The following is a 15,481-nucleotide window of genomic DNA, read 5'->3' on the forward strand; positions in this document are numbered from 1 at the left end:
ACACATAACCCATAATGACAAAGTGAAAAATGTTTTTAGAAATTTTGGCAAATTTATTAAAAATCAATAACTGAAATCTATAATTTCCAAAAGTATTCAAACCCTTTGTTTTGGCACTTCAAATTGTGTTCAGGTGCATCCTGTTTGCTTTAATTATACCTGAGATGTGTCTACAACTTGACACACACCTGTTGATATAAGGTCTCACAATTCACACTGCATGTAAGGACAAAAACCACGCCATTAAATGCAAGGAACTCTCTGTAGACCTCTGTGATAAAATTGTGTGAGCGAGGGTATAAAAACATTTCTAAGTGACAGATTTTTTACTAAATTTGCCACACTAATTTGCAAACCTTAGTACAGTGCAACTAAAATGAGGATCTATATTAGTATAACACCTATCCTGTGGCCCAGTCTAATTATTTATATTGTTTTGCCCTAATCAATCATTAGTGAGTTACCTATCCACTAAGTTGTATTAGCAGTCAAAACAAAAGCTGAGGCAGCAGTTGCTGGGAGCAGTTAACTTCACATATTTTGCAACAATTTTAAAAAATGTTGATTTAAGAGTTGTTACTTCTTTGAGTCGACTTCCAAAAACCTGTATGGCTGCTTTAATCTCATCCAGACAGATAACTAGCTATGTAGGAAGATGACATCCACATTTGTTATCCCACCTACAAAGCTCTTATCAGTTGACTGTTTCTCTATTTGGGGAAACGGCCATCAATGGGCGCAACATCAGACCTACATATCTGAATCGCTAAACAGATATAATATTTGTAGGTGGTAATTCAGGGGTCTCGAGCCAAGCTATGGGCAGGTAGTAATCGGTCATAGGATTATTGGTGGTTTTTTGTCTCTTCAGCATATAATAAAACTGCCATGTTTCTGTTGCGTGAACTGTACTTGATGCAACCTGGAAAGTGTCACTGTACAGACACGGTCAGGGCCCACCTAAAGTTTTTTGCCCCGGGGGAAAAAAGTTCATCCCTTTGAAGGACAGTCTGTTTTAACACACACACAAACATGCAGACACATGCAGACACATTGACATTTATAGGCTGAGCAAGACACCTAATTTTTCTTCTCAGCGCTGTGCGAGGAAGCAGCCAAACTCACAGCACAGAATGCACCTAGTTGAGTGTCTATGACCACACTAAGGATTCCCCAAATGTTGTTTACGTGTGATGCAAACACACCGTTTCCACTTCCTGTCTGTGATGACAGTGCACTCTTTAGTCATTCCACAAGACAGAAGCAACTGTAAGTAGACCCCCCCCCCCCCCAAAAAAAAAAAAAAAACTCCCACAACTTCTGAAATGCATGTGAATAGGTTTGCATGGCCATATACACACAGAATTTCCCTGTCAGTGGTTGGAGAGAAAGTCAGAGAAGTATGAAGAGGGGGTGAGAATAAAATAACAAAGAGGAATGATTTACTGATAAATTAAAGAAAGTAGAAACGACAGTCAGCTGGTTAAAACATGGAGGAAATGGAGAGGCAAAGAAAAATAGACATAAGAATCTGGTTACTCATTTACAGTTAAAACATGAGGAAGCAGTACAGATGCATTGTCCTGCTATGCAAATGTTGGCAGTTTCTGAAAAACTGCACAGCTGTCTGATCACATAACCTAACTTTTTCCTAGTTGGTCTACCAGATATGCAACACCGGATGTTTAAGCACTGTCAGATTGAGCTGCTGTTCTCCAAAATCAGCAATGAGTGTATCCTACTAACAAATATTTGTGTGCGTATCAAGGCTTGATATATTTTATTCCTCTTTGCCATAGAGATCCATTGTTGTCCAAAAACTATTAAAAACACATCAGTGAGCCACACTTTTTTTTTACCTAATTACAAATTCAGAAAATATGGAATAAGATTAGCATTCATTTGGAATTGTGTGTGTCCACCTGATGAATTTAAGTCCAATGGCCATTGTCCTTTCAACTGTGTTTTGCTCTTCACCAACTCCTGAGGGAAATATCTGAGTCATTAGGTGCTAAACGCTCCATTTATATTCACTAGCTTCTTAGATTTAGAGTTCACCAGTCTCTGTTTGCTCCTGGGCAAGTAGCATAAATTGGTTGATCAGATCTGAATACTATTTTAAATGAGGAATTTCAGTTCCGGATTTTTGAGAAATTTACAAAAATTTCAAAGAGAACATTTTCACTTGCTCGGTGAACCTGCCAGCCGACTGGGGCCTTTCTGTGTGGAGTTTGCATGTTCTTCTTGTGCTTGTGTGGGTTTTCTTCTGGGTACTCTGACTTCCTCCCACAATTCAAAGATATGTAGGTTGATTGGCGACTCTAAATTGCCCGTAGGTGTGAAGTGAGCTTAAATAGTGAATGTCTGTATGTGTCAGCCCTGTGATAGACTGATGACCTCTCCAGGTTGTACTCCGCCTTTCATCCAATGTCAGCTGGGATTGGTTCCAGCCTCCCACAACCCTCAAGGATAAGTGGTATAGCTAATGGATGATTGATGGATGTTTCCCTTTGTCTTTATGAGTTATTGTGTGTAAACTCATGGGCAAAAATGACAATTGAATCCATTCAAAATTCAAAAATAAGCCACTGTATATTGATAAATGCAGCTTTAATCTCATTACAGGATGTTGGTTTTGTGTACTCACTAGGGGAGAAGTAAAGCCTGTCGTTACACTCTTCATCATTGGTGCAGGAGCAGAAGTGAGCCAACCCAGTTGTTGTGTTCTTCTCCTTCATCACACAGGTGGAGCTGTTGTAGCCCTCCAGCATTACGCCATACAGTGGCTTGGACGGGTCATGGCAGAGAGTTTCAATAGAGAAGCCTGTTTCATTCTTCCTCCTAAGAGACAGAAAGAGCAGAGATGTAATCATTAAACGGTGTATACCTATTATCTAGTAAGTCACATTCAAGAGATGAAGGCCATTTGCTGCCCTTAGGTACCTACCAGATAGCGACACAGACCTCGTTGCTCCCCATGCAGATGGATGTGATGGAGCAGTTGGACATGCAGTTCCCTGTACCGCTACATGAGGACAGCTCAAGATCACAGAACTTACAAAGCTGGCTCATAGAGTAAAAAGGGGGCATACCTGCAGAACACACACAAAAGTATCCATCAAGTTTACTTCATGTGTCAGGCAAGTACTGCTATGTCTCTGAAAACAGAAATTTTTAATGCCAGTTTTCTAAAATTTTTACTCTGGCCTGAGGCAGAAAATTGTAATTAATTAATAAGTAAATTATGTGACAGATAGTAATAGAAATACATTTATTGACTGAATTGAAATCTGAGACATCAATAGAATTATGGGTATTAGTATTTTCTGTGCCACTGTACAAAAGAATGGTAGTATTGGTCATTGGTCCACAGCACAATTCGTCTGTAATTATTGGTCAGATTTTCATGAAATTTGCTGTGGATATCCATGGTCCCTACACTGATGCTTTAAGTGAGCCCTTGAACTTTACTCTAGAACTGCCATCAGGCCATTTTAGTGTCACTGTCACACCTCAGATTGCACTGCATCACAGCAACTATGTCATAACTGTTACATTTACTGAATTCATGCGTACTAGGACATAACCACTACAGGATTTTTTTAAAGCCACATTGAGAGAAACTGCATTTTTAGCCTCATTACGGCAGTTCAAGCAAGCATGGAAGTAAACTGAGCTGCCTGATGTGGTTGGAAATGAGGTTGATGAGAGCTGTGAGACTCAACCAAAACAAGATGCAGAAAAGCTCTGTAAAAATGATTGGAACTGCAGAATGTTAATTTTTGGTGGGTTCATCAGCACCACATTTCACATTACATTCTTATTTGATCCATTGTTAATTTAAAAATATTGGTTTGTGCAGCTTGAATTCTTTGAGACAAGTCTAAACTCAGTGTCCAATCTTTATGTTTGTGACTACATTCTGATTCAAGTCCAAGTCTCATGTCTCCAACTCTGGTGTCCAAGTTGTAAACAAAGTTGCTAATTAGTTGGCAGCTTTGTGCAGCTTGTTCAACAGATAAGTCAGAATTACCAGTGCAAATAATTAAAGTGATACATGAAACCAGGCATGTATGATACTGTAAATTGACTACTGTACACCACACAGTAACTTGGGACCACAAGATGTGCAGTCAATTAAGCATCTTGCTTAATTTAACAAAGTCAGGTCCGTAAACAACTGTCGACACAGACAACCATACCCAGGGCAACACCTCCACCAGGCTGTACTGCATTTACTGGATCTACCACCTCAAATTTGGTAGATGGGGCCTAAGGAAACCATCAAACCATTAAAAAATAGACCAAGACCACTCTAAACCACCAAGATAGACAGACACAGCTGAATCAATAGGCAGTCTGTGCCAAGCCAAGATTTCTTAGATCAAACCACTGTGGATACATAACCCAAAATAGCATGGAATCTTTGAAATGCCTTTAAAATGACTATGCAAAAGGGATTTTCTGAAAGAAGCAATAAATTGAGTTCCTTATTTTTTTATTTTTTTATTGATGCATCAAAGAGATTTTCTTGAAGTAGGAGATGAATTGACAAATCTGTGAAATATGAAATCAAATCCATCTAACAAATGATTAATGATGTCTCCAAAGATATGACTAACATGACTAATGTGGTTAATTATAAACATAGGCATGGACTTAGAAGTGGAAATGACTCCATGTGACCTCATTGACTAGATATTCTTTTCATATTTAACAGGTTATAGCGGAAATCAGAATTTATTATCCTACTTTAGAAATGTCACCAACAGCTGTTTACAACCATTTCTGTCTTAATTTTTGCTCCATTATAAAGGAATAATCACCCCTGGGATACAATTACATTGTTTGATATAATCACTCTACCTGGTTGGATGTATTGCATGTAGTACAATGGGTCGCGTGCTGCCTTGGCTGGCTTCATAATCAGTAAAATCTTATCCCTATCATTCTCCTTAGCTTAGGAGAGGCTGTGTAAAAAACCCAGCTATGCCACGTTAGCCTCAGGTCAATATAAAAAAATTTCAGGTCTCATTTAGTTTTACCAGCACACTGCTGCTCCTTCCAAGTTGCTGGCACTGGCCTTGTAGGAAATGGTGTTTGTAATCTGTTCTGTTGTAGGGCTGGATTTTATTATGAGTTTCAGGATGGTTTGTCTTTAAGCTGTCTTGCAACCAGCTCTCTATAATGAACTGAACCTGAAATGTGGAATATAATGTTCTACTGATAGCTTCATCTGATATTAAACATTTTAATCGTTTCTATGACAATTGGAGCCTTATGAAATGTTTCAATAATAAAATTTTTTGTTTTGTAGGGTTAATAATTAGGGAAGTTTTACTAGCACAAGCAGCACTGTGATCAATAGAATGCGACATTATTAGAACTGCAGTCAATTATGAAACACTTATGTCAAGGAATCGACTTTTAGCAAATGTAGCTATACAGTTAAATTTGGTAAAAAAAAAAAAAAAAAGGGAGTAACGACGGAAGAACTAATCCCTGCTTAAAATACACAAAATCTCAGTTTAATCAACAATATCAAAAAATTTGCACATTTCCTCTATTTCAAATTGCAAACAGTTCATTTTAGCTAAAGCATGAAATTATAGTAGATGTATAGCAGCAGCCAGTTGTGTATGATACAGGCTGGTAGTAGGAACAGATGTGAAGTAGTTGGCACAATTTGCACCCTGCTGCTGCCATTTAAAAATACAGAACAATTACATTACCTGGCGGCAACCACTTACAGTCTGAAAGCACCCTTATAGTGAAAAGTGTCAGGTTACAATGACTGAACTGTACACTTGCATAAATACAAATGGATGTTACTGGTCAGGTTGCCAAACAGCTGGGGAATGTGCATGTGATTGTGAAGAATAAATGAGGCAACTGACAGTAGCACAAGCAAGACTTCAATTGACTGAACTTACTCAGGTAGGTTATTGTCAACTGTACAGTATAAATTTTACTACTGTAAATTCTACGCAGATGACCCCTTTAGTTATTGTCATCAGTGTGAAACTGTTCAATGTAAACTGTTCAGATACTGTAAATATCTGGCTCAGAGATGCAGGTAAAGTACTTACTCAGACATCTTTGGACTTAAGAGACTTCTTTACAGATTGAGTAAAGAGAGAGGATGTCTGATATGATAGATAGCTACTTCACCATGATGAAAGGGGCCTCTCTCTTGCAAACAACAACAACAACAGCCCTCGCATGTCTGAAATCCAGGACATAGACAAAACAACTGCATGCAGTGCAGTCTGTGCTATCGTTAAATCAACTGACATGGCAGCACGCCTGCAGACCTGAACTGTAAAGCTCGACCAGAGGAGGACTTAAGGTTTAACACGCATTAATTCTCATTACCCTCCTGCAGTTTCATCAAACTCCATCAGTTCTCCTATAAGAACTCTCAGCTATAACATGTGCTTATCTGGGTGTGTGTTTTTGTGTGACACCTGTTTAAAGTCTGTGCAGGCCGGGATATTCATTTAACAGGAACAGTTACTATAATACACTTTCAAAACCCATTCAGTCGCTCTGAGTCTAGTTTTGGGCAGAAAGTGTGAATTAGCACAGTGCCTAAACCCACACAGAACCACCGAAACAAATATAACCTTTTGATTTGGTGCAGCAAGGTGCCACAGAGACTGAATGAAAGTAACATGGGTAGAGTTACATTCTTGCAGCTAGTGAACTCAGTAAGTCCTTTATGGTGTTGAATAATCTTTACTGTGCAATACTGATTCGACATTAAGAGGCTCATTAACTGTAGTTCAGTTTTTGCTGGTAAAGGATAACCTCTATTTAAGTCTTTGAACCCAGGCTATGTTTTCTAGGTATATTTAGCCTCCATTTATTTACACACTTATAACACACGTCTTTACTGTCTGTTAAAGGTATAGTTCAACATATTAGGAATTGCTTTCTCCAAGTATGAGATGAGAAGAAAAATATCTTTTTACTCAGTTGGAGTACGGGGGAAAAAGTAATCCTAACTGAATAATGCCTACACTACATCTAATGTTCACCACAGTTAGCGGCTTTGGGCAGGGTAAATGTTGTAACTATTTCTTGGTGAGCAAAAGCTGGGTGCAGTGACTTCTCAGAGTCATTTTCAACACAGTGAAGTTGCTAGGCTTGGTACCATTGTGCCTTTTTAATGATTTAACCCCATTCCTTAAAACTAGCCTAAAACACCTATTCAAGGCTTACCCACAATAAATTGAAAGCTGTTGTTGAACCATTTGTAGTATATGCATCAAGTTTTTTCCCCAACAGTCAGAATCACTCTAAGTGCTACTGGCATCAAGTAATAGAAGTTTGAACACACTGAAGTAGAAGGTTTTTATTTCCCGCCTGAATATTTCTTTGCAAACAGTTGCCTGCAGATGACTGTAGCTGGGACTTATTTGCTGGAAGACACAATGGGACAACAGCATGAAGCCTTTGCTAATCCAAGTTCAAATTTGATAACAATTTATTGGATCCTTACACTTGGGTTTCATCTATTCTCCTACATCTTGCTCATCTTTTGTTGAACCCAACCTCTGAACTTGAAATTTGATTATGAACTAGTGACAAGGAGGTTGAAAAAAAAAAAAGAATATTTTACACTTTTTTCTAAGGGTATGTCTAGGCATTTTCCAAAAACAGCCATTTGAAGACTCCAAAAGGACCCTTGGTAACCATGGTCACATACCTTGGATAAAAACAAACTGAAAAAGAGAAAAAAGAAAAGAAAATGAAAAACTTTTTCATCTGTTCTGTATTCTACTTTTTAACACAATGAAAAACAGGGGGAGGAAAGACACACACATACACACACATACAGCCTTGTTTTAATATATTCGTGGGGACCCATCATTGACATAATGCATTCCCTAGCCCCATACCCTTACCCTGACCATAACCTAAACCTGATTCTAATCTGAACCCTAAAGCCAAGTCTGAACCCTCTAACAGCCCCTTGCAGTGGGGAGGACCAGCCAAAATATCCTCAGAATGATGGTTTCAAGCCAAAATTTGTCCACACCACCATAAACACGCACAAATCCCCCAGTCAGCGTTAACACCTCAAAACACACACATACACACAGTGAAACAAAGGGGTAATAAAACTTCACAAACAGACTCACAAACACCTCCCTCCCCTATACAGGTCAGCAGACTCATTTGGGAACACATGGGGGGAGGGAATCTACAAAATGTATATTCATAATTCAAACTAAAGCTTATTTATGATGAAATATACAGCAATATATTTTTTTCTTTACTAAACTTTCCAAAACAACCAAACCACACTTTTCTGCCATTGACGCACAGACACAGACACCACTGGCTTGCAGGTAGTTTCCTTACTGGCAAACTTCTTTGTTGTGGCTATAAAGCTACCAACTGAACCAGCATATCGTAGTTTTCAGAATTTCAAAACAAAGCGGCAGTCATCAGCACAATTGGTTCCGACTGGCTCTGTCTTTATAGGAAAGAAAAGGGGCAGGCATGTACTTTCAAAGTGGACACCCACTGACTATTGAAGGTCATGGACATGACATGGAAGCTCCTATTAGGTCAAGTGAGGTGTTAAGCGTAAGGTCAGAGTGCAGCCACCATTTTGATACCAGGATATGGCTAATATTTACATGCTAACTCAAGTTATGACAGCAATTACGTGGAAAATCAAGCATGTCTGCCTGGTAATTTGAGAAGATGCAACAGCGGTCTGTGTGTATTTTTTGATGTAGTAATATTTTTGGACTAAATACTGTTTTTGTTGTACTGTAGTACTATGAGGCTTCATAGGTGAGTTAGGTTTATTTTGTAATTGTTTTCTTGTTGCTGGTCTGACAGAGAGTTAGATTGTACCTGCTGTTATGATTGTATCTTAAAATTGTTTGCATCAAGCAAATCAGGAGAATCTTAGGCTTCCAAAGATATGTCGTATGAGTACACACTTACACATTGGAGTTGTGTACATAGCATAACTGTGTACTTAACGGGCTCATTGGCCATATCTGACAACCTGCACAGAATACTGAGGGAGTGGTTAAACTGCTCACCAAGAAAAAGTTCTATCATGTAACTCCATGGAAAACCTCAAATTGTTACTTTTACGTCCATATATTAATCAGGCAATTTGTCCAAAAGGATGTCCAAATGAGGTGCAATCCCAGGAGAAGCCTTTGAGAATAAATAATCCATGTTCTACCTGACACGAGACACGAGGTTGCAGTTGCATTAAGGTGCATGAAGACAGAAGTGCATAGCAAGAGAGAGAAAGACAGAAAGAAAGGAGAGAAAAATAGAGAGAGAACATGTTAGGTTAATATATACGCTAAGAAAACGTAGGTCTTCAAGTGATTTCTGAAAACAGGGATGGATTCTGCTGAACAAATTGAGTCAGACAACATGTTCTACCACCAAGAGACCTTTTTTTTTTTTTTTTACGTTTCTGTTTGTGTAAAGATTTAAAAAATGAAATCCAACAATTTACTATTAGTAGTGAACTTAAGAGATGTAGATGAATACAGACAGGTGAAAAATTAAAGAAAAAAACATGAAAAATTAATGGAGTAACAGGATAACAATGTCCCCATTCATAGTGCACGAGGGGTCAATGCGTATGAAAATGATGTGAATCATATGCTATGGTCTTCACAGTCACCAGATCTCACTCCAGTTGAACACCTATGGGAGATTTTGGACTGATGTGTTAGACAGCGTTCTGCACCGCCATTATCAAAACACCAAATGAGGGAATATCTTTTGCAAGAATGGTGTTCCATCCCTCCACTAGAGTTCCAAAGAATGTTCTGGCCCAACACCTTACTACGACACTTTATGTAGATTTTCCTTTAATTTTTTATCTGTCTTTATTTTTAAACTGTAGAGACAGCCAGATCTGATTCCCCGTGTGTCTCGTCTGTATGCTAAGCTATGCTAATCACTCCAACTCTGCACTTATTGCACAGACATGCAAGTTGCATACTCTTGTACCATTCACAGAAAGAAAGCAAATACGTATATTTCCCAAAATTTTTGAAAAGCTAGTCTTTTAATATATTTTTACTTTCAGACCCAGAATTCAGATTTTTCAGGCTCCTCAGAAATTCTATCAATTAGCATGTCAGTGGTTCTGTAAATGTTTTAGGATACTTTATGAAAAAAAGTTTTATGCAAATGAAGAAGGGGTGTGAATTTTTTTGCATCAGCTGGGTTCATGGATTTATGATAAAATAGCAGTGCTGTCGATCTTAGTTAGAGACTGCAGCTGTACACTCTACTTTACCTAGAAGTTCCATCAGATTATGCTGTTGCAGAGAGTCACAGGGTAACTGTGCATGAAAGTCCAGCTGCTAAAGCACTTTGACTTTCTCTTTTATTATTGCTGCACTTTTTCCTGCTGCTAGTTGATGTGTAGGAATTACAGTATGAAAACACAAGTCACCAAGTGGAGGGGGAAAGTGTGGACTGTCATTAACTGTACTCTTGATGGCTCCTGAAGGGGCTGTAATTGAAATCTGAGATTTCTTTGTGCTCCTGTTACTGCAGGGGGGAAATCATGCTTCTGTGACCTGCTTCCGTCTGGCATACAGACCAGTGGATAACCTTGATAAATACTTTTTAGCACCAGAGAAGATGAAGACAAGTGTCTTGATAGAGATAAGGATAGAGTACGCTCCAATAAAATCCTCTAAATGACAAAAAAGCTGTTTCCTGAAAGAAAATGGGTGTAGGTTTATATTTAATGAGACATGAAATTGTTATCAATGTTATCATCTAACTCACAGCAAGAAAGTGAATAAGTGTATTTTCTGAAAATGGGGAACTATTCCTTGGATATTGTATGATCTTAACCTAAAGGTGGCAAAGCATTTTAAATATTCAGGCTGTGACATTTTCTCTTTCTAGTCGTTCCATCCTCTAACATAATCTAAATAAACATAAATCTGCTTACTGAAACACAAATACATACAAATAATGCAAATTCCAATTCAAACTTTACATATCAGCACTGACTCCGTGTCATATTTAAGCACAGAGTCTCCACATCAGCTGAAATATCCCCCTCTATGTCCTGCCCACTCCTCTTCTCTTCCCTTTCCCTCTTTTTCCAAACCACTGAGGATGTGAGCTCACAGTGGACAGGGAGACAGACAGGAAACTAGACTGCAATTTATCACCCATATACAGGAAAGACTGCTCCAAACTACTCAAATGTGAATGGAAAAATAAAAAAATGTACACATCAGGTAGACCTTCTATAGGATGGTGTCACTAAAAAAAAAAATCAAGATTTGAAAAGTTTTCCAAAGCTCTGAACAGTAGATTGCGTTTTAAAATGTCTTTCCAGGTGCCTGCATGTATGATGGTTTAATAAGCATAGATCCCAATGTGAAGCTAAGGTTCCTCCAAATCTAAGCCTGTAAAACTCCTGAAATAGATGACACTTTTTTGGAGTAATACAGCATGGAAAATAAAAATTGAAAGTAAGAAACCTTTCCTTTTTGGTCACTGAAATGAGGGGAGACAATTGGCAAGAGGCAGCACAGGGCCACATAACTGCCACAGCAGGAGGCTGGGTTCTCTCCCTCTGCTCCTGAAAGTTATCCCTCCACTTCTCTAACTCCATCTTAATCCACCTCTCTCCATCTTGAACCTAATCCTCTCAATCCTCCTGTCTTTATCTTCGTCCTTTAACTTTCTCAGATTCCCCCTCTGTCTCTGCCACCTCCGCCTCCATCTCTCCTTTTTCTCTTTGACCTGGCGATTCAGCAAAGCGAGTCGAGAGGGGAGAGCGCTAGGGGAAGTCGACTAATATGGTGAAAAATCAAAGGGAGACACTTCAGAGAGGTTAAAGTGAGTGACCCTCTCTCTTCTCTTCCCTAGGAAGTAGAGAATCGGGGCTTGGCAGGACTGCACAGGTCCCACACACATACCACTTCACAAAGTAAGAAGGGCTCATTAACTTACCAACATCTAAGGTAACTTCAAATATATAATAGAAAAATATGATATGAAGTCAGTGAATGGCCCAAAAGACCATTCCTCTGTGTCAAAAGGAATGTATTTACCTATTCAAAGTTAAAGTTCTCCTACTGCTTTCCTTTTCACCCTTGATTTCTGATTGCCATCTTCAAAATAGCTTTTGTTCCAGCACTGTCTTGGCTAAGCATAAGGAAATGGAAATGCACAAGCACACGGTGGCCTCTGCCCTGACACGATGAAGATTCCTTGGAAAGGAAGGATGAAGGAACCTTCCTGTGACAGCCTGCCGAGTGGATGGTTATCAACATCAATTGAAAGCAAACAAAGAAAGAAAAGATAAAAACAACTGAGTCCAGCCCTGCTGTTTGTACAACCAAAATGTCAAGCTGCTCTGGTACTGGTAGAGTGCTGAGTTGCTTCCTCCAGCCTGAGGTGCTCTGGAGAAGTCAATAGCAAGGAGTGTGTGTGTGTGTGTGTGTGTGTTAATGTGTATTGGTTGGGGGAGAAGGGGCATGTGGGTGGAAGTTTGTATGTCTTTTTGTGCATATGTCTGTGTCAGTTTGTGTGTGTCTATTTGTGACACATACAATGCAGCACGACCACACAGTCTTTCTGGTATGTGGGATTTCCAGGTTCAAAATAGGCCCCACTGTGGGAGGAGGGTAGGAACAAACAACAGAGAGAAGGGGAGAAGAAGAAGAAGAAGAAGAAGAAGAACAGAGAAGGGAAGGAGAAGAGGGAAAACATGTTACATAAATTTTCACAGCTAAGGTAAAAGTTTGCTTTTTTTTTAAATCTGAATGCTGTGTTTGATCTACCCACCTGTCGTGGGGAAGTTTACTGAAATGGGAGGTGTCTGTATGACAGATGGAAAGTGGCCAAGTCTATTAAAATGGCCACAATACAAGGGATGACAGTGCAGGAGGGAAAGTAGGACTACGTCCATGCAAATAACTTAAGAGAAAGCTTAAACACATTATCCCAAAAACACTATGATCATGTAGGAACTGAGGAACTAGTTGGGTCATTCAGTACAAAAGTCATGCTGCACAGCCAAACATTGTTTAAACCCACAGTTCGATTTGTTAGATCTCAATGCTTCCGAAGATACCAAATATGTTGGGCTAAATATTTGGGAAATGTGTATATAATGCTGCACAATACATGTAGAATGTTTCCCTTTGATGGAATGATGCAGCCATAAAAATATAAAGTGTTGGGTCTGAATATTTCACTCTGTGGAAACATCATGAAGCTTCTATAAATACCTGGGATAAGCCGATAACAAATATATACCGAATGATACACACAGACAGTATCAAATAAAGAGACTTTTTCCAGGATTAAAAGGATATTCTCACAATTTAGCATTGCACTTCCATAAAGTTGGGGGACTGAGACAATTTAAAGAAAAAAATGGTCAAAAACCAACAAAGCAGAGGTCGAAATGTCTTGACTTTTAGTCCTTATGAGTCCAGGAACAAAAAGACTTGATCCTAAAAGGTTCCACAATGCAACCCAATAGCATGCCCACATCTTTCAACATCCTTGTCACTAGTTCATAATCAAATTTCAAGTTCAGAGGTTAGGTTCAACAAAAGATGAGCAAGATGTAGGAGAACAGATGAAACCCAAGTGTAAGGATCCAATAAAAGATTAACGTTGTTACACGTAATTTATTTTGCACTTCAGATCAATGTTTGGTTTTCACTTTTAGAAGGACACACAAGAAATATAGCTTTTTAGACTCAGTGTTAGAAAACTTGTTCTACTCATCCACACGTTAGGCTATTATAATACCAAACAACCAATAAAGCCACAAAATTCTCTGATCTGATCAGATTTCATGGACACTGGAATGTCCTTTCTTGCAGTGAAAAGTCATCTCATAGTGGAGAAATCTTTTTAATGTACCCTATGTGGAAACACACGTGCTGTTTGAAACAAGTCACTACATTTTGCTAATGTAAGAGTACCCGACAATAAGGAGCACGGCCGAGCAGAGTTTCAGCTCGCTCTATGAGTCACCTGTTGCGCCTCGCTGTTCTCGCCTCTCCGGAGAGCCATGCGTAACGTGCTGGAAAGAATGTCTCTCAAGCCCATTAAAACTGCAGAGTCTAAGTCTGGTTTAAATGCACTGAGGCTGGCATTGGTGAGGACAGCAGTGGGATCATGCCAGTGAACAGGCAGAGTGTTGTTAAAGTTTAGCTTATGCGTAACTCACCGGGGGTCCCGGGCTCTAGCAGCATGGTGAAGAAAAAGACAGATAAAGTTCCTCGTAAAGATAACGAACAAGCCCGTCCCTCCATGTTTCTGTGTCTTCTGTCCAAAGTCTGTCATTCAGATTAAAGGTAAAGTAAAAGGGAGTCCAGTGGAGGAACGGGTTTGGTGTGTTCGCGGTGCTGTGCGCTCCACTCCGCTCAGCAGCTGGAGACTCACTGCTGACCCATCCATACACATACAATCCGTATGCACACACATTCTGTTATGACAGGAAACCGGAGGAGGGAGGGAGAACTCTCTCTCTCTCTCTCGCTCTCTCTCGCTGTGTGTGTGTGTGTGTGTGTGTGTGTCTTGGTTTGACTTAGGTTACTTTTGGGGACAAATTTCAGACTAAATACCAGTTAATACGGTACAGCTTGTCCAGTTGGGGTCAAAAGCCGTATCCCCAATTGTGGAATAGCTGATGTTTGGGTCAGCGGTTACGATTAGGTAAGTCTCCAGGAACTGAAAGTAAGTCTACGCAATTTCCCCATGGGTGACAAAAGTAAGCGCGCGCGCGCTTGTGTGTGTAGCCTCATTACCTATCCAAATAGTGGAAATCGGAACAATAAACAGCTCTGTATACATTTTCATAAACTCAGGGCCATGAAATGTTGGCAGCCAGATTTCTGAAATACGCAGCACCTCCACTGATTTTCAAGTGTAAGTGTAGACTTACACTTACGGAATTCCAGACAGCAGAAGAAAACGCCTCAGATGCACGTTAGAATACATCATAATTTGATTCAGAATATACAAGAATGACTACAACGCCCAAGCCAATCACTTATCAAAGATAGGTTTTGGATCTGTTTTTAATATATCTGGTATATTTTAAAGATGTATACTGATAACAGTACAATGAAAAGTTTCCAAAAAAAGACTACAAACTTTATACATTTCACAGCCAGGGCTATGCAGTAAACACTGACAGCAATGAGGACATTTGCTCTGTATTTCTGGGGGGAGTTTGTGGGTTTCAGCAAGCCAGAGGGGGAGGGACATTCTTGAAATTAAAAATTTGGGGTATTTTATAGGCTAATTGCTGGATTGTTACTGTCAAGCATATTTTTAATGGACTTTTTTTAGGCCAGTAAATAAAGATGGAAGAATTCAATATTTTCTTTGCCTGAATTTTGTTACAGGCAGTGTGCAGAAACAAGACTGACCTACAGCCCTGCTAGCCACTCTGTGAGGCTACAGTACTCAGGACACAGCTCGT

The 15,481-nt window shown here is 39.4% G+C and overlaps 1 protein-coding gene across 1 annotated transcript in view; it reads right to left on the reverse strand.

Annotated features, from left to right (window-relative positions):
• LOC120784290 (TGF-beta receptor type-2-like) overlaps positions 1-14,458 on the reverse strand; it is a 43,311-nt gene extending 28,853 nt beyond the window's left edge. Inside the window, exons 1-3 of the mRNA XM_040117966.1 lie at positions 14,222-14,458; positions 2,948-3,092; positions 2,648-2,841 (exon numbers count right to left, since the gene is read on the reverse strand). Coding sequence (XP_039973900.1) covers positions 2,648-2,841; positions 2,948-3,092; positions 14,222-14,306 — 424 coding nt within the window. The 5' untranslated portion in view covers positions 14,307-14,458. The remainder of the gene's footprint in view (positions 1-2,647; positions 2,842-2,947; positions 3,093-14,221) is intronic.
• Positions 14,459-15,481: the final 1,023 nt, after the last annotated feature.

The sequence above is a fragment of the Xiphias gladius genome, chromosome 22, assembly GCF_016859285.1.
Source record: "Xiphias gladius isolate SHS-SW01 ecotype Sanya breed wild chromosome 22, ASM1685928v1, whole genome shotgun sequence".
Lineage (NCBI taxonomy): Eukaryota > Metazoa > Chordata > Actinopteri > Istiophoriformes > Xiphiidae > Xiphias > Xiphias gladius.